This window comes from Acanthochromis polyacanthus, chromosome 2, assembly GCF_021347895.1.
Source record: "Acanthochromis polyacanthus isolate Apoly-LR-REF ecotype Palm Island chromosome 2, KAUST_Apoly_ChrSc, whole genome shotgun sequence".
Lineage (NCBI taxonomy): Eukaryota > Metazoa > Chordata > Actinopteri > Pomacentridae > Acanthochromis > Acanthochromis polyacanthus.
This window is the reverse complement of record NC_067114.1, coordinates 30,698,508-30,717,353: the sequence shown is the minus strand read 5'-3', so window position 1 is coordinate 30,717,353 and position 18,846 is coordinate 30,698,508. Positions and strand designations below refer to the sequence as shown.

The following is an 18,846-nucleotide window of genomic DNA, read 5'->3' as shown; positions in this document are numbered from 1 at the left end:
ACCTAAATATGTAGCGGGCGGTTCAGAAACACCCCCACAGTTTAATCAGCTGTTCCTTGGACTTGTCCATCATTTCTGATGGTTGCCCCGTTTTTGAGCAATGGTGCCGACAGACAGACTTGCAGACACACACTGATTGTCACATAACTCTGCCAGTGAACATGACGTAAAAATCAGTGCCTGACTTGGATAAACACAACAGAAACAGCTGTTTGTAATGAATGCATGGGTTGGCATGGTGTAGTTATCATCGTAGCTTCACAGGAAGCAGCTTCATGGTTCACATCAGCTGGAGTCTTTCTGCCATCTGGTGATTCTAAGATGTGAGAGTTGGTAGTTTTGTGCCTCTCTGTCCTATTATCCCTGGGATGGAGGGATGGGACCCAGCCTCTGGTCTGATACAGAGTACACTCTGAACAAGATCAGCTGAGGTTGTAAAAGATGAAGCAGGCATGGCCAGTGGATGAATGCATTTAAACTCTTTACCTCCACCATGACAGTGTGAATATCTGGCTTTAGTGAGATTTTCTCTCCTTTTATTGGCCTCCAGCTGGAGTAGTTTTTAATTCCATTTTGACCTTTTACCTTACTGTAGTTAAAATTGTCTAAACTTCTGCACCTCCTCCTGTCTGAGAACACGTAACGTGGGTTGAATCCATGTGAAACCACTAATGAATGCCATCAGGCTTTTAAATGACAGTGACGGTGTTGTTTTCAATGTATTTTAGGTATGTATGGATATTGTGCACTTTATTGCTGGACCCTTGACAGATCCAAGTCAAATGTGTGTTTAATGTCCTGTCCTGCTGTGACCCATGTCTGCAAACTGAATTACTCCTGGGGGATAAATAAAGTTATCTGATTCTGAAATGTGGCTTGAATATCTCTACATGGTTGTCTGATGGGAGGGCTGCATGTTCAAACGTTCTCTTTTCCAGACTATTACAGCTGAGTAAAAGAATAAAGCCTGTTATTCTGTATTTTTAAGTTATTGTTGTTTAAAAAGCCTTTGTTCTGACCACCCTGTCTGCAGACTGTCAGACTGACTGGATCCTGCTGAGGATGTAAATACAGCACATGGTCATTTTTAAAAAGCTGCCGTTATTTAAAACTATTGTGGTTTTTATCACACATTTCTCTAACAGGAAGAAATGGGATGGCTTATCTGTGTGTTTTAAAACTGTACAGCTCTGACAAGAAGCAAAAAAATCTAGAATCAATGGATGGGACATGTACAGAACTTATTTTTTAGATTTCCTGACAGAAGTAGCTCTGTAGCCTTTGATGGTCTTCTTCTTCTTTTCCCTTCAGGGGTCTCCACAGAGAATCAATTGCCTCCATCTAACCCTGTCCTCTGCATCCTCTTCTCTCACACCAACTACCTTCATGTCCTCTTTAAGCACATCCATAGAGGACATGAAGGTAGTTTTAGCCTTTGATGGTCTGCTGCTGTATTTCTAGGTTTTTTTTTTTTCATTTATTGTGGATGATGACCTGCAGTAAATGGTCATGGGTTGGATCCAAACACCGGACCTGTGCATATAGCTGCTGTTTATCTGCTCCTCCAGCTGAGCTATCTGGGCTCTTGATGATCCTTTGAAAGTGTGAATTGGTCTTTTCTGCGATGTTACCTGCTTTTTCTTAAAATTCCACTACGTAGCTGTTGGTCTTCATCGTTTATTTCTGAGGACAACCTTCCAGTGTTTGTTCCCTGCATCTGACTGCAGATCTCCTGTTGTCCTCGTGATGACAGAGCTGGCAGGCCTGTTTGGTCAGGTAGAGATGGTTCCTCTCTCTCAGCCCCGCCCAGATACCTGCTGGCTCTGATATGCACCAGTCTGACAGGACGGGCTCCATTCAGGTGTGGCTCTGCTGTGAGGAGCACACAGGACCACATGATAAAGGACTATTCTTAAGGAAGTTCATTTTTTTTGCTGTTTTTTTTCTTTCAGGCTGTAAATTAGAGAATCTTTTTACAACTCTACAAGCATTCCTGACAGAAGGTCTACAGATTCCTGGTGGACTTCTGACAGCTGGTTAGACATCAGGACAGCAGGTGTGTTTCATTTGTTTTCCATTCCTTTATTTTGTGGTTTTATATACTGTCTTACTCTGTATATTGTCACTGTGCACTCTGATTCATTCATGATAATGTTTGCGTAGAAATGCTGCCATAATTTACTATGATTTCATTGCTTTTTGTTGGTTAACATAATCACACAAAATCTGCAGAATTTGATGAAACTTGTTGGAGAAATGGGTACAGGAGGAACTAATCTGCTGCTGAGCTTATAGTTCCTGTAATGACGGAGCTGACGGGCGTGTTTGGTGGAATATTCATGAGGATCTGGATCAGTTTAAATGTTCACACTGCCAGTCAACAGTCTGGACACACCTTCTCATTCAGTGTTTTTACTTATTTGTATTATTTCCTATATTGTAGATTAATACTGAAGATGAATGCTTGTTTATTTTCAGCATAATTCCATAGGTGGTGTTTTATAGTTTTGATGTTTTCAGTATTAATCTACAAAGTAGAAAATAATTAAATAGAAGGCGTGGATACGTGCTTTTTCTGTGTATAACTGCATTTACTGTCATCATCCTAATGTCCTGCAGGGCTTCATGTTGGGCTTGTTTCTCAGTAGTCTGTTTCTTCATCAGTTTTTAAACTTTTAAATGCATTCACAGGTTAAAATGTTGATAATTCTGTTGAGTGGTATAAAATAAATAGTGTTTGAGGATTGGAACAGGTGTGACTGTCCGTCCCAGCCCTAAAGACTAAAACATTCAGATTTTAGTGTCTTTGAGCACATGTTCATGTGATAATGGCTGCCAGCCATCACAGCTCCCAGAATCTGGTCAGACTTCTTGAAACTGCTTTCTGGAATTTCAACAATGAACGCTTCCTGTTTCTGGCGGTTTTTACCTGCTGAAGGAGAAGGGGAATGTCAGCAGAGTGAAGGTTGTTTGTTTTTTGTCTCTCCTCTCTTGTGGAGCCACTGGAGAACAAATAGAACACATATCAGTCACACCAGCCTCTTAGGACTCAAACATGGAACACTAAATCAGGCGTGCGTCTTTGAAAACCTGATTCTGAAGAAGAACAGTGATACAGAACGTTCCATCCAGCAGACTGATGGTTCCTCAGGCTTATGAGTGTGAAACCCCAGAAATCTGAATCCGTTTTGGGGTTTTTTCATTGGTGTGCTGCAGTTTGAAGGTGGAAATGTCCAGTCATGGCATTGTCTGTTTATTTAGTCAGGAGGTGTCCATAGGGTTGTGTTACAGTAAAACACTTACTGGAGGGTTTTTTTCTACAGTTTCATTGATCAGATGGAGGTACAACACGTCAAGGACCTAGTCAGGAGAAAACCTGGTTTAGAGCCATAGAACACGGTCAGATGTGATGATAGGACTGTGGTGCTTACAGCTAGGACAGGAGGTAACAGGAAGTTTTTCTCTGTTTTATGTCTTTTTTTCAGTCTGTTGAGTGTAAAGGTGTTCTTTAAGCAAACGGTGGATTCAGATACCATCCTTTAAACGCCCTCAAAAACTCAGGGACGAATGAAATCAGTGCTTTTGATTGAAAGTCTGTTCTGGATGGACTGACTGTAGCAGCAATGAGGATAAGCTTTGTTTCCTGAACAGAAAGTTTATTTGTTCTGTTTGAATCGTTAAAAACACGTGTCACCATCATGATGTTATTATCCACCAGGCTTACTTTGGATTGGTTTTAGTTTTATCTTCTTTGAACTGAGTGCGTTACGTTTGGTCTTATTTCCACGCCTTCATGACTGATTTATCAGCAGCGCTTTCTGTCGACCTCTGCAGTGCCGTTGCTTTGCCATGAGATACAGCTTGTCCTGAAGGTACTGTGTCTCCATGCAACGCTATCCTCACCCCATTCTACCGATGGACCCTCAGGTGTGTCCTCCTCCACTGAGCAGCAGCCAATCGCTCATCAGTGGTCTGGACAAATCCCCGGTCACGTTCAAACCCAGCCACTCGCGGAGCAGCAGCACTGGCTCCTCCAAGAACTCCAAACAGGTAAAAATAAAGCAAAGCATTAGTACGTGGAAGTTTAAATCAGTGCTGAGTTCTGTTTGCTGTATCTGTATTTAAATCATTTACCGTCTGCTGCTACACTGTTGTTTCTGACCCCATCTTTCCATTTAAAAGGGGCGCTGAAATTTAACACACTTTACTGAAATCCCTTGTAGCAGAGTCCTTACTTCATAAGGTTGAACATAGAATGATTAACAGCTGGAAAGTATTCCAGTTTTTATTTAGTCATTTTTTTATAAATATCTTTGTTTTTTTTAAGCCTACAGCTGTGATCCGTCACATAGAATTATCTCGTTTATGCTGATTAAGTTGCAGAAGAATAAAATCTTTCCACACTCCAAAGAACAAAGCTGTTTTTTTTTTTTTTTTTAGTAGTTTTGTTAATTTTCTAACTATCTCTGTGTCAGTCTCGCCACTGGGAGGTGATGGATGATTTGCAGAATCTGGACATGTGTTCGGTTCCTGGTTCCACTCTGGACCTGAGCATCCCAGGAATCTGTGAGGGATACCTGATGAAGAGGAGGAAGTACCCGCTGAACGGCTGGCACAAGGTGGCCATACCACTTCTTTATGTTATCACAGTTAAACATGACTGTTTTCAGAATTAATCTGCCAAATACTTTAAGTCATTGTTTAGTCAGTTAAATAATAATGAAATGATCACAGCTCTTCACGTCTTCTAGCGTTTCTCCAGCAGTCTAAAACCCAAACCACTTCAGTTTTCACAAAGCATCAAATATTTTAATGTGAGCTGCTGGAACTGAGAATGTTAGCCATGTTTTCACAGTTTGTGCAGTATACCTGAGCAAAAGATGCAATTAAGTGGAAAATGTTGACATACAAATAATGAACTTTGAGAAAAGCTGTTAAGTGTTGGATTGTTTCCGCTCTAAAAGTCTGATCATCGTATGAATATTTACCGAGACAAAAGGAGAGCTGTTCTGTCCTCTGACAGCTCCACCGTTCATCTGCATCGTCTTTGTCTCATCCTTCGCTGTGACTGATTCTTTTCAGAGATATTTCATGTTGGAGAAAGGAATCCTCAAGTACTCAAAGGCACCTCAAGATGTAAGTCATGATGATTTTAAAAAAGGGCTTTTAATCAGCCATGGACTCTTCTGTGGATTTGAACAGATGAGGAAGTCAAATGTAAAACGCTTGCTGCCGTTCTGTTAGATTCAGAGAGGGAAGCTCCACGGCTCCATGGACGTCAGTCTGGCCGTGATGTCTGTGAACAAGAAGTCCAAACGCATCGACCTGGACGCTGGAGACAACCTGTACCACCTCAAGGTGACCGTAAAAACAGAGAACATGCATGTGAATAGTTCATTATGACCAACATCTAGAAGATCAAAAGTATGAATGTTCTTTATTCACTCTGTCTCACTTCTTCTCCTCTCCCTCGTCCATCTCAGGCAAAGAGCCATGACATCTTCTACATCTGGTTGACCAAACTGTGCGCCCATCGTGTGTTCAGGAAGAACGAGGCGATGACGGTCCAGCGAGGCGTCTTTCATGCTCTGTCCATGGGCCAGAACACCCTGCCGGCTATGAACACTCTGGGACAGCAGCACAGAACGATGGTCAGTCTGAAAACACCGTCACCAGCCTGGTTTACCTCCTGGTAGTTTAAATGTAACGTTTCAGCTGTGATGCTGCTGTAATGCTAAAAACAGAACAGAGGTACCACCTTTACAGGGGAGCAGTGAATCAGACACACCTGTCTACATCCTGTGCAGTCCAAGAGGACGCATTTAGTCTGACGTTTGTGGGACTTTATATTCTGTCCTTAGTGGAAAACATTCATCCTAAGCTCTGCTGTGATATCAGTGTAGAAAGCTTTAGTCTCTGTTGGTTTTTATGTCATTTTTCACATCTATTCAGAGCTAAACTTTGTCATCTTTTGGTCTGTCATTGCTGGAAACACAGTTTAATGGTTGTACGGTTACAAAGAATTATGGGATTGTACTCTATTGGCGTGACTGTCAGTAATGTCAGTCATTTTTTCTGTCAGTAGCTGCTGTTGTTTTCATTTTGTGAGTCTTTGTGTGTCATCGTGGCAGTAAGTGGTTCTGGTGACCTACTAAAGCAGGACCTGCTGCTTACATCTGCCTGTGGGTCTGTGGACAGAAATATAAACACCATAACGTTACAGTTCCACAGGAAGCTGTACAGCTGAGATCAGAATGAAGGCTGAAGATGGGTGTGGTCTGAGTCCTGATGAGCTGGACTGTCTACATTCAGCTGATGGTTATTAGTTTAATTATTTCAGATCATTTATTCATGGCTTCCTCTGAAGACGGCTGCAGACACGTGATAAAGTAACGTAGCTGTGACTGTCATTCAGACATCCAGAGATGAATTTAATGTTTTCAGATGGAGAATTGGTGGTGATGAACCAGCAGATGTTGGGTGTTTTTAAATCATCTGTACAGCCTTCATGGCTCTGTCTCCCACAGTAAATCAAAGTGATGTTTTTTTTGGATTGTTGTGTTTTTGTGACTCTAACTCTGATGCGATCCTGCAGCCTCCCTACTACGCCAGCTCTACTTCAGTCTACCTTCCAGAGATGACCAGCCCTGCCCCGGCTGTGGCTTCTCACCCAGAGGTCACCAACAAGGTGTCTGCATGGCTGCAGCAGACCCACGACATCGATGCCACCTCCAACGGTGAGAACACCTTTCATCTACATCCACACAGTCTGCCTTGTTTTTCCACATGTTGAACACTGATGAGATCCATGCGTACGCTGGGATGCAGATAATAAACAGGCAGTGTCTGTACGTTCTCCTCATCTCTAAAGTTTGACCACCGCTGTTTCAGATCTGGCTCGCTGTCAGGCAGAGCTGACAGAACTGGCTCACCTCATCCAGAGGCTGCACTGGCTGGAAGGAGGGATGCCCATCACAGACACAGACCTGGAGATGAGGATCAGCATGCAGGTGAGTGTTCCTCATTCCTTTGTTTCACTGCAAAAACACACAATGTCTGACAGGATTTATGGCATTTCAAGAAAATGTATTTTAACATTTCTATAAATCAAGTGATTGGATTGAACAAAAAATCTATAAATTCTTTACCTCTTTATGAGGAGAAATGCAGGTTTATGGTACAGAATGTAGACCTGCAAATACAGTATTTTATACAGGGTGTCCCATTGGACTTAAAATGTTTTATTCTGCATATTTCAAATGAAAATTCTGGGGGATGTTAATTTTATAATGTTCCAAAGTTATTAGAAACGTTAAATGTGTCCGTCCAGATCCTTTTCTCCGACACAAACAGCCTTCCTCTTCTTATGCCACGTCTAAAACTGCTTTCCTGCTCGTGTTTGTTTATGACATTTTGGATCAAATTCACGTTGTGCATTTGACTGAGTTTAGGCGTACTTCAACACACAGAACACCTTCTTTGTTGCAGTAAACGTCTATTCCTGAAAGCAGAAAAATGAAAAGGATTACAGTTTTTTGAGCAAAAAGGGCAAATTTTAAACAAGTTATTAGATAATGAAATGTCAGAGTTTGTGGGACACCCTGCATCTTTAGCATTAGAAAAGTTGTTGTTTTTCTAAATTCTAACCTTTATGGTCTGCTTTTTAGAATCTCTCTCTGGAAAAACCTAAGAAAAGGACAGGGAGGTTGGTGGGCCACTCCAGGACTCTGTCCCGCGTTGAAGCCATGGGAGGAATGGTGGGAACTTAAATTCATCAGAATGTCTTTTCATTGCAAAGGTCTAACTTTATATGTGATTCATCCTTTCTCTCTTTGTCATCTCCAGTTCACCTCCAGCCACCTGAGCACTAACTCCAGCTCTGGTTTGGGAGCGTCTGTTCAGTCCATTCCTGACTACGTCTACTCCCAGCTCTCCAACCCTCATGGAACCTCACCTGAGGCCAAGAAGCTCCACCAGGACATCTGCACGGTTTCTCAACGGGGTAAGACCTTCCATCTACCAGTGAGCTCTGGGATTCTCTGAGTAGATTTACTAGAGTTCATTCTTAGTTATAAAAGGCCGCTTTATAAGAAATATAATGTAGCAATTCATCGTCCCAAAATAACTTAGTCATTTCTGTAAGCACAATAAAAATGTCATAACTTCCCTACATGCGGCGTCACTTCATTACCTGATTCTTTTATCTGTGTATTCTGTGTTCCAGTTCATGCTTCTCTCAAGTCCATCCATGAGGTTCTGACCTCAGATAGAGAGAGACTGAAGCAGGCCTGGACGAACCCAGAGCTCAGACAGAACACCTCCCAGCAGCTGGCTGCCCTCTGCACACTGTCCCAGGTAGCGCTCCCACAGCTGGGTTAGACTCACAGCTGGGTTAGACTCACAGCTGGGTTAGACTCACAGCTGGGTTAGACTTACAGCTGGGTTAGACTCACAGCTGGGTTAGACTCACAGCTGGGTTAGACTTACAGCTGGGTTAGACTCACAGCTGGGTTAGACTCACAGCTGGGTTAGACTCACAGCTGGGTTAGACTCACAGCTGGGTTAGACTCACAGCTGGGTTAGACTCACAGCTGGGTTAGACTCACAGCTGGGTTAGACTTACAGCTGGGTTAGACTCACAGCTGGGTTAGACTCACAGCTGGGTTAGACTTACAGCTGGGTTAGACTCACAGCTGGGTTAGACTCACAGCTGGGTTAGACTCACAGCTGGGTTAGACTTACAGCTGGGTTAGACTTACAGCTGGGTTAGACTTACAGCTGGGTTAGACTCACAGCTGGGTTAGACTTACAGCTGGGTTAGACTTACAGCTGGGTTAGACTTTACAGCTGGGTTAGACTTACAGCTGGGTTAGACTTACAGCTGGGTTAGACTTACAGCTGGGTTAGACTCACAGCTGGGTTAGACTCACAGCTGGGTTAGACTCACAGCTGGGTTAGACTCACAGCTGGGTTAGACTCACAGCTGGGTTAGACTCACAGCTGGGTTAGACTCACAGCTGGGTTAGACTCACAGCTGGGTTAGACTCACAGCTGGGTTAGACTTACAGCTGGGTTAGACTCACAGCTGGGTTAGACTCACAGCTGGGTTAGACTTACAGCTGGGTTAGACTTACAGCTGGGTTAGACCCACAGCTGGGTTAGACTTACAGCTGGGTTAGACTTACAGCTGGGTTAGACTTACAGCTGGGTTAGATCCAAGCCAAACTCACATGTATGCTGAACATCAGATAACACCCTGACTCCTTCACCGTTCCCCGTACTTTCTCCAGCAGCCCCAGATCTATAAAACTGATCATAAACTGTAAAATATTTGTGTCAACCTGCTAAAAACAACGGAGGCCCAGCCCTCTCTGACTGCTGCTGAGGAGCTTTGTGAAACTGTTGAGCAGGTTTGGGCTGTTTCTGCCCAGGAGAGGCACAAGTTTTCACACGTGTGACTAGAAGGAACACACCTGAAGTCTTTCTTTCCACTCAGACACAAATAAATAGACTGCTGTCACTGAAACTGAGCGGTCGAGTCGGGGCAGAGGCCTGTTGGTTCCTGCACTCAGTAACCCTTCCTGTTGGTGTTTCATGAGGGTTCTTCTTGTTCTCTGTGCATGCTGCATGTGGCTGCATGTGACTGCATGTGTGAAGCATCCTCATTAGCTGTGACTCTGGGCTTTGTTTGGTTGCTGGTTGCCTGGCACCTGCCTGTTCTCTGTGGGGTATCGGTTTGTGTATTTGTGCCAAACTGTTTAGTAATTTCTTCTGTGAAATTTTAAGAACTACTGTCAGCAGGCTGGAGTTTCAGTCAGAGCATTTTGGTAGTGCTAATAGTTCTAGCATGTTAGCAGGGCTGACCTTAAAGCCTGGCAGAAACTGTGTCACTTTTATTAAAGCTACACCGCAGACAAACACAGTGTGATCTCTACAGTTGGGGCTTGTTGATGACAAATCTGACAATGAGTTTTAAGGGTGTGTGCCAGGCAGACTGGGTTCAATGAAAGCACTGTTGAGCTGCATCATGGGAGGATAAATGTGTGGCTCCATTGTTTTTAAAGCTCGTCCCATACAGGAGACTTAAAGTCAGGACAGCTGGTCTGTTGCTGCGTCAACTTCCAGCACAGATTTTAAAAAGATGATTTGTCATTCATGTATTTTTTTAAATCTTGTACGTTCCAACCTCATGGAAGTAAATTCTAAACTTTGTGAAGAGCCCATGTGACCCTTTCTAAATGAGTTTTTCCAGCAGCGAACTAGTAAACCTGCTGAAACCTTTTTTTATAAGACTAAATAAATAATAGCTGAAATAGTTCAGTGCTGGCCAACAGTTGAACAGATTCAGTTCAGCTGTGTTTACTCTACCATTCAGTGGTTTTTATTTAAATGTTTTCTACGTTGTAGATTAAAACTGAAGACATCAAAACTATAAGGGAACACATATGGAATTATGTTGTAAATAAAAAAGTGTTAATCTTCAGTATTAATCTACAGTGTAGAAAATATGAATGAGAAGGAGAGTCCAGACTATAGACTGGTAGCATGCATAGTGTTAGATCATCTCAGGTCCTGCAGTGTTCTACAGAGATGCCAACGGTTCCCTTCAGCAGAGTGGAATAGTTTACTGTTGTTGTATAACTAAAGTTTGATTGATTGATAGCTGACTAACATGTTAGAACCCGTTCTGTGTGAATGCTCTGGAGTCTGCATGACATTCTACTCATTCAGTTTTGATCTTCTGTCATTCCTCTGCATTTGTCCTGCATGGCTGATCTGTGTGTGTGTGCATGTCCATGTGTGTGTGTGTGTGTAGCTTGACATACGGACCAAAGTCCATTCGCTTTCCCTGTCCTCTGACTCTACTGAAGAATCCTTCTGCACCGTCCTTCCGGACCAGGTGTGTACTGTGATGTATCTGTGGCAGTTTATTGGTTTATTTTGTTGTTCAGATTTTTTTGTCACTTTTTTTGTAAAGTGTTAATGCTGTAGTCAGTCAGTCATCTCAAAGTTGATTCTTCAACAGCAAATTAAGGCATGGAAAATCATGGGCAAATGAATAAAATACACTCCTAATTTAAAAACACACCGCTCCTAATATCTAGAATGGATAATAAATGTTTACCAGATCATTATGTTGTTGACAGTATTCTTATTTACTGGTTGGACTTTTTTTTTGCATCAATACAAAACTGAGAACACTAAAATCAGAAGTCCTCAGACGATGATAATGTGGTCTTTCTCCACTGGGACAGTAAAACCTACCAGCCTCCTCTCTGGTTCTGGTTCTCAGGAATCTCTGCCTGTTCTTTGGAGGGTTTGGATGCCGTTGTGATTTTTATTTATTTATTTTTTGTGATTCTTCTGTTTTAAGCCAATGAAGTGGAACAATAAAAATGACAGTTTCGTTCTTTTCTCTTCTGTAAAATCACCATTATTTAAACAGGGAACCAACAGTTGTTCCATTTGAAAGATGAGTGGTGTGTTTTTAAATTCCATGATTGATGCTGTGGTGTTTCTGAGCTCAGTCACTGCTTCAGGCTTGGCAGCGATGTGTGGATGTTTAGTTGGTAGCACCACTGGAGGTCATCCCTCACATCTGGATGTGTGTGTGAGCGCTGAGTGTTCTGCCGTTTGTTGCATGTCTCATGTCTGCGTCACACCACATGGTGACATATTAAAGGAAAAGCCCAGCACTGACTGTCTCTGAGCTGTTAGACCGCTACGTACCACCTGCTGCTTGGGTTTAGGCTTCCAAGTCTCTGAAACTCTACTGGACTAAAGAATCATTCTACCAGAAGACAATCCCTCATTTGGTGCTTTGATGCTGATGCTGGAGAGTGCAGTCTAAAGTTTTACAGTAAATTGGGCTGAGATTTGGACCATGGCATGTGATTTACAGAACTTTCAAACTCATCCAACCATTTAACAACCTCTGTATGGATGATGGGGATAATGTCCTCCTGGAACAGACTGGTGCTTCATTGTAAGATAAAGGTGTTTATACTGGGGTTTCCTTTAATTTGTCACCCTTCTCTGTACCACACTCTGCAGACAGATTTTACCGTGTATGGTAAAAACATAGCTTAAACCCACTCTCCTTTTCTCCCTCATTTTCCTCACAGAGGACGCCGTCCATGGGCCGCCACAGCCACCGTGCTCCCTCAGTGGCTGACTCCATGGCCGAGTATTTTGATGCCAGTGAGGTGATCGTGTGCGAGACGTCCTCAGAGGCCGAGGCTTCAGATGAATCAGGCCTGAGTGACATCACCACCACCAGCAACTCAGAGCCTGAGGAGGGCCACTGTGAGTCTTAATCAATTGGTTGTAGCATAAGTTGGTGTCCTGACAAACAACTCTGAAGATTAAAACAGAAAGTAACTGGATGTCCTCTCTCCTCCTCAGCCACTGCCACCCTGAACTACAGAGCCAGTGTTAACAGCGCACCGGACCAGCCCAGTCCTGTTCCCACAGACACCGGTAACTACTAGTGCTGTCTCTTACAGGGATGTTTACTTTGTACCACGTCAATACGTATTTACAGGACTTTTTGCATCATAGTCACATTTTTGCTGTTTTCAGGCTGAAAACCAACATGGCCGCCTACAACCAAACACCACATGGAATTTTACAGAAAGATTCTTCTAAATATTATATATACAATTGAGTAAAATTAAAATGTGAAGTTATTTCTACAGATATAGTAAACCTGATGACTACTTTATACTAAATAAGTCAGAAAGCCTTGGAGTCTTCCAGTCTTTACTTCAGGAGGAAATGACATCATGTGGAGCAGGTCATGTGATCTGGAATTAACACACTTCCTGGAGAGGAGTTTTTGGAACAGGGAACTTAGTGGAAAGGGATTTGATTTATTTTCCATATGAAATTTGATATATTGCCAAAAAAGAAACATCTGTCATGATTATCTCAACATAATAAAAACACAATCCAAACTATTTCTGAATTTTATCATTTTATTATTGTTTAGCTCATTAGAAGGTGGTTGGTGTTAAATTCAGACGGTTAATTAGTTGACATTTTAGTGATATCCAGTCATTTTTTTATTAATAAGTGATTGTTTCCTTAATAACTAATTCTGGCATTTTTAAAGACATGATCATAATTTACATAAAAACTTTAGTTTTTAAACTTTTATTAAAAATGTATGCAGATCTATCCCATGGACTTTAAAAGTCCCTCAGCTACAGACTGACCCTACCGCTGCTTCACCCATCAGTGTACATGCAGAAGTTCTGCTATCAGTGCAAACACACTGTCACTGTTGAACCATGGAAACCTATTTATATCTATGAGCTGCTGACTGTTAGCTTCCGTTTCAGTCAGACTTCAGTGTAAGTTATTGTGAATACAACCATACATCCACACAGTAATGATGATCTCTGCTTTCACACTTATCCTCTGTTGTCTAATGTCTCTGCCATGCAGAAAGCCTCTAAGAAGCTAGGTTATTAATGTATATGGAAAAAGAAATCTGACTGTTGTCCTGCTGTGTTTACTGGTGCTTTAATATTAGTGCTGCTGTGTTCCAGGCCGTCGGACCGTCATTCCTGCCCCTGGAGCAGACAACAGCCACATAGGCATCATGACCATTCTCTACAACAACATCGGAAAGGACTTGTCCAGAGTCTCGATGCCGGTGGCTCTCAATGAGCCGGTGTGTTTGCTGCAGAGAGTCAGTGAAGAGCTGGAATACAGCGAGCTGCTGGACATCGCCAACCACATCGACGATCCGTACGAGAGGATGGTGAGTTTGGATCATTCATTCTAACCAGCTGGAGGTGAGCTCAGCGCTGGCTCCATTCAGGACTGTTAAGTCTGTTTGCTCCTAGGTTTATGTGGCAGCGTTTTCCATCTCTGGTTATGCCTGGGCGTCCTGGAGGTATCGCTACAAACCCTTCAACCCTGTCCTGGGAGAAACGTACGAGAGTTACAGAGAAGACAGAGGCTTCCAGTACATCAGTGAGCAGGTAACCAGGAGAAGAACTGCTGACTGAAATCAACATCTGGTTTAGAACAAACGGTAATGTGTTGAATGTTTTCAGGTCAGCCATCATCCACCCATCTCTGCCTGCCACGCTGAGTCAGAAAACTTCACTTTCTGGCAAGGTAGGAGTTTTTACTGATTACTGCTGGATGTGACTTTACTGCAGGAGTGGAGTGGAACCCTAACGCTCTGTTTGTTTCTGTTTCAGATCAGAGATGGAAAAACAAGTTCTGGGGGAAGTCAGTTGAGATTATCTCTAGTGGACAGGTCAATGTGTCCCTCCCAAAGTGAGTCTCAGCTGCTTTTAACCACCAGGCACTAAAACGTCTGGATAATAGAGGGCCGTACCGTATTAGTACACATATATACCTTCATGAAATACAACTAGTAGTACTCTGTCATACAGTACTGTTAACCTGCTACACTGCATCATGACAAGGTATCCTTTAAGCCGTAATCTTAAGCCCCTTCTGCTGATGATGTCATGTTGTGTGAGGTTTTTTTTTTTTTGTCTTCTTTGTTTTTAATTCTTGTAAAGAACTTTGTGTTGTTCTGCATGAAAAGTGCGATACAAAATAAATAAAGTTTGAATATCTTGTGCATTTCTGGACAGGAGTTCTGACAGAAATTCGCTTTAGTTGGTAGCAGAAGTTTCACTGCCCTCATCAGAACTATCCAGCTCATTTATTACATGGACAAGCCAAAGCAGCAGTCAGGGTTAATCTAGTAGAATTTGTAGTTTCCTTTTGTAGAGCGTGTTTGTTTGACGTGTCTATGCATAAACCAGATGCTGTTTTAATGGACGTTAATCTGTGACCCTCTACTGACGCTGTATGTGTTGTAAACAGCTGTCTCGGTCATGTTGTGTGTTTGTAGTTACGGGGATCACTATGAATGGAACAAGGCGGTGACCTGCATCCACAACGTGCTGAGTCAGCAGCGCTGGTTGGAGCACTACGGCGAGGTCGTCATCAGAAACACCAAGAGCGACGTCTGCACCTGCAAGATCACTTTTGTGAAGGTCAGGACTCTCATTTCTTCCTAATTCAGCCGCTGTCTGGTCCATCCAGAACATAGCAGTACGACTTGGGTGCGTGGACTTTCCATTTTAACCACCATGTCCTGTTCTTCCTCCTCTTCCAGTCTCGCTACTGGAGTTCAGACAACAGTAAGAACGAGGTGCAGGGTGTGGTTCTGGACAGGGCTGGAGAGGTGGTCCATCGTTTTGGAGGTCTGTGGCATGAGGGCATCTTCTGCGACACTCTGCCGACACCAAAGTGCATCTGGAAGCCCAGTAAGTAGCTTCACTAAAGTCTGAGTCCTGAAGATCCCTGAAAAACCACCAACATGCTGTCATATTATTATTAAAGATAGCCTTCAGCCTGGGCCACGACTGATTTATGTAAATTAGATATAACTGTGTTTGTTGTCAGTTATTTAGCTGAATTTCAACAATATGGTCTTCCCTTGCCATAATAAAAACTTTTCACTCGTTCTAGACTTTGTATTTTTGACATTTCTTTAGATGATCCAGTGTTCCAGGTCTTAACATGCAGGATGTCTTTGTCCTTCCAGATGTGCAGCCTGATGACCACGCAGACTTCTACGGTTTCTCACGCTACGCCAGAGAACTGAATGAACTGACCCCAGATCTGAAGGACGTCCTTCCTCCGACAGACACGCGCTTCAGACCTGACCAGAGGTACAAACAGCAGGCCGTAGTTAATGTAGTTTATGGCAGGTTTTTACTCCAGTTCCAGCCCCTGATGGATTCCTGTCTCTCTTTTGTTCATCAGACTCTTGGAGGAGGGAAAAGTGACAGAGGCAGATAAGAGGAAGGACGAGGTGGAGGAGAAGCAGAGAGAGAGGAGGAAGGAGCTGGCCAAGAGAGGGGAGGAGCATATCCCCAGGTTCTTCAGGTGAGGAGGACAAATATTTCATATCTGACCTTATATCCACAATATTTAAACTGTTATTCCTGTTATTCCACATCAAAGCAGCAGAGTGTCCTGTGTCATCTTCTGCAGTGGTGGACTGAAAAACATACAAGGCTTATAGGGAACTAATTTAGATGCTGATTCTATAGCCATTACCATTGATAAAAAAGCAAAACCCTTGTCTGTTTTTCTGTAAAAGCTATGACTCAGTGGAACGCCCTGATGACATGAAGAACTGTGTTTCTATCAGCAGTTTTTAAAAACAAACTGAAAAACCTTTAATTTACATTTGTGATGATTCAAGTGTTCAACAGCTTACAACAGCACAAAATAACAAAAAGGCAGATCAGAAACGTTAACATTAAAGCTGAGTGTTTTTTGTTTTTCTTGTGCAGCTTTTTAACATCCTGATGTTTTCATTGTGACCTTCCAATGGCCTGCAGATGAAATAAACTTAAAGCTAACTCTGGGGCATCAAATGGCAACATTTGTGTTTAATACTGTCCATGTTGAGTTATTGTTATTACTTCAGATCTTTTGTGGTAGAAAGGTAATAGAAGTGTTTTTTTTAAAGGTGATTTCCAGTCATTAACAGCTCTGTGTGTCTGTTTTTCCAGGAAAGCTCTGGACGAGGCTGGCAGAGAGGTGTGGTTGTACAATGGAACCTACTGGAAGCTTCGTAAAGACCCAGGCTTTGCCAACACTGATAACCTGGACCTGTGGTAAAACACTCCACCAGGCTGGACAGACTCAGTCACAGGCTGAGCACTCGGTATCATGATGACGAGGAATAATGAACTCCCCTTTTAATACTAATGACCAGTGGTACCCATCGTAGTTAGATAACTTCAGATATACTGTAGAGACTGGACAGCAGAGACCTGAAAGCGTGCTGCCGGGTTGTAGAGCAGAAGGGCTTTTAGAAGCATAGATGATCCTCTCCTGGTGTTTTGGTGCCATGGAGAGGTGAGGTGCCACTATGGAACAAATGAAGACTGATTTAGACGAAGCCGGATGTCTTCCTGCCCTTCGCCTTCCTCCACCCATAATGGAAACCTTTAATATCATCATTCATGATTCAAAAGCACACCTTGAAGTCCATTTTTAAATCACTGGTTACCGCCCTGTAGAAAATTGTGGGTACAAATCTTCAGGTTTTTCTGTCACAGCTGAGGCCTGTGTCTGTATGTAAATGTGTTCCATGCCTGTGGGATGAATGCCACATTATCTGTAGTGGTTTTGCTAGTTTTAACATGTCTGTTAGTATTTTTAGTCAGGATCGTTGCTGACTGTCATGACAGCTCTGAGTTTTTTGTAGTCAGAAGTGTTCTTCCTGTAGAGGCTGGTTCTGGTTCTGGTGGGGTGTATTCCAGGTGAACTCCTCTGTCCTGCTTCCTTTCTCAGTGGGTCTTATTGTATAAACTCTGTAAAATTGGTTTGCATTTTATTTTTCCATGTTTTGTTGTGGCACATTGGTGACACCGTTCATCTGAAGTGTCTGTACGCCGGAGACACTGAGCTGGACTTATTCAGCCTCTCTCGCCTGTAGGACTGGTCCAGGAGGAGCTGGAAGACCAGGTCTCTGACATTTATGCTCTCAGTTGATGCAATGAAGTATTTTTATTGATGTTTCAACAACTGGATTTTAGTAAGGAAAAGAGACAACTGTTAAACCCCTGTAAAAGTTTTTTTTTTCCCTTTAAATTGTTGTGTTTCAAATAAAAGGTTCCATAGTCAGCTCTGGTACGTCTCTTCTGAAACCTTTATCCACCAGTGACTATCTGGAAAAAGCAGCAGGATAACATGAAACATAGATCTCACACCATCTGTCCAGAATGTGAACTGTCCTCAGAGGAGCATCTATCGTAAAGTCCTGAGGAGCTGGTTCTCCTGATGATCCATGTGTTGGTGGAGCTGTTGTTTAGTCTCTCCTGTCTACAGATTTCTACTCAGCTGGTGTGTGGGAGATTCATCCTCAGAATGAACCTGTTCTGTTTTAGGTTTAGGATGCTGTTTGGAGAGAATCCCTCTAAGACTCTGAGGGTACACATGGGATGACGATGTTCTTCTCTGTGGTGTTTCAAAGCTCTTTCTATCTCTGAATCTCTGAAGGCTCAGTTGGTGCATCCACACATTTAAACTTCTTTCGTACTGTGTTTGCTGCTTTCCTTCCCTCAGTCTTGGTCGGGACTGTGAGCTCGGTGCTGTGAGGTTCTGATAACCTCCTGCTTCTGTTCCAGCGGGTGGTGGGAGTCTAGCAGCAGGTATTGATCGGTGTGTAGGTTTCACACAAACTTCAACAGCAGAATCCAAAAAAGGCATCTTGTTTTCCCTCCCTTTGTGAACCTGATGCTTCTGTCCACTGAGCTGATATGTGGTTGGATGTTTCTACTTCTTGGTTGTGATTCTGAACCAGTGCAGGCTGGCCACAATGCTGAAGATCTCGTGGAGCAGATGAGCTTTTGTCATTTGTCGAGTCTGTTTCTGGCTGACAGGAGTGAAGCCTGTCCTGGTCTTCTGCTCTTGGATAAATCTGAGATGGTTTTCTGGTCTTGCAAAGAGTAGTTGTGAGTCTGTGTAGCCTTTCTGCCCCTTCTCCTCTGATTAAAGAAACTAAAAGTGTTTCTGTCTTCTGAGTTGCTGCTCACTCTGTTTTTCATTTCCTGCACCATTTTGAATTAAACTATGGAAACTGTAGAGCTGTGGTGAAAATGCAGGAGAGTAGACATTTCAGAAACACTGAATTCATCCCGTCTTTCATCAACAGTCCCACCATGAAATGACATCAAACTTCTACCTCTTCATTCCTTAATTGCTCTTTGACATGTTTGATAAATCCATAATCTACCAGCTCAGACTAGTAACCCCAGTTCATCTGCAGCAGCACAGAAGTCATTCAGA

At 42.8% G+C, this 18,846-nt stretch overlaps 1 protein-coding gene across 1 annotated transcript; it reads left to right on the top strand.

The window, feature by feature from the left end:
- The first annotated feature begins 1,873 nt into the window (after positions 1 to 1,873).
- Positions 1,874 to 17,682, top strand: LOC110952418 (oxysterol-binding protein-related protein 7-like). Its single transcript, XM_051941929.1, has 22 exons — positions 1,874 to 2,056; positions 3,835 to 4,050; positions 4,476 to 4,619; positions 5,083 to 5,136; positions 5,245 to 5,358; positions 5,484 to 5,651; positions 6,596 to 6,737; positions 6,892 to 7,010; positions 7,668 to 7,757; positions 7,846 to 8,002; positions 8,225 to 8,355; positions 12,126 to 12,306; positions 12,406 to 12,480; positions 13,554 to 13,768; positions 13,854 to 13,991; positions 14,067 to 14,130; positions 14,217 to 14,295; positions 14,885 to 15,029; positions 15,152 to 15,302; positions 15,584 to 15,710; positions 15,805 to 15,927; positions 16,563 to 17,682. Exons 2-22 carry the CDS (start codon positions 3,886 to 3,888, stop codon positions 16,669 to 16,671), a joined length of 2,691 nt encoding a protein of 896 aa, XP_051797889.1. The 5' UTR covers positions 1,874 to 2,056; positions 3,835 to 3,885; the 3' UTR covers positions 16,672 to 17,682.
- The last annotated feature ends 1,164 nt before the right edge of the window (positions 17,683 to 18,846 follow it).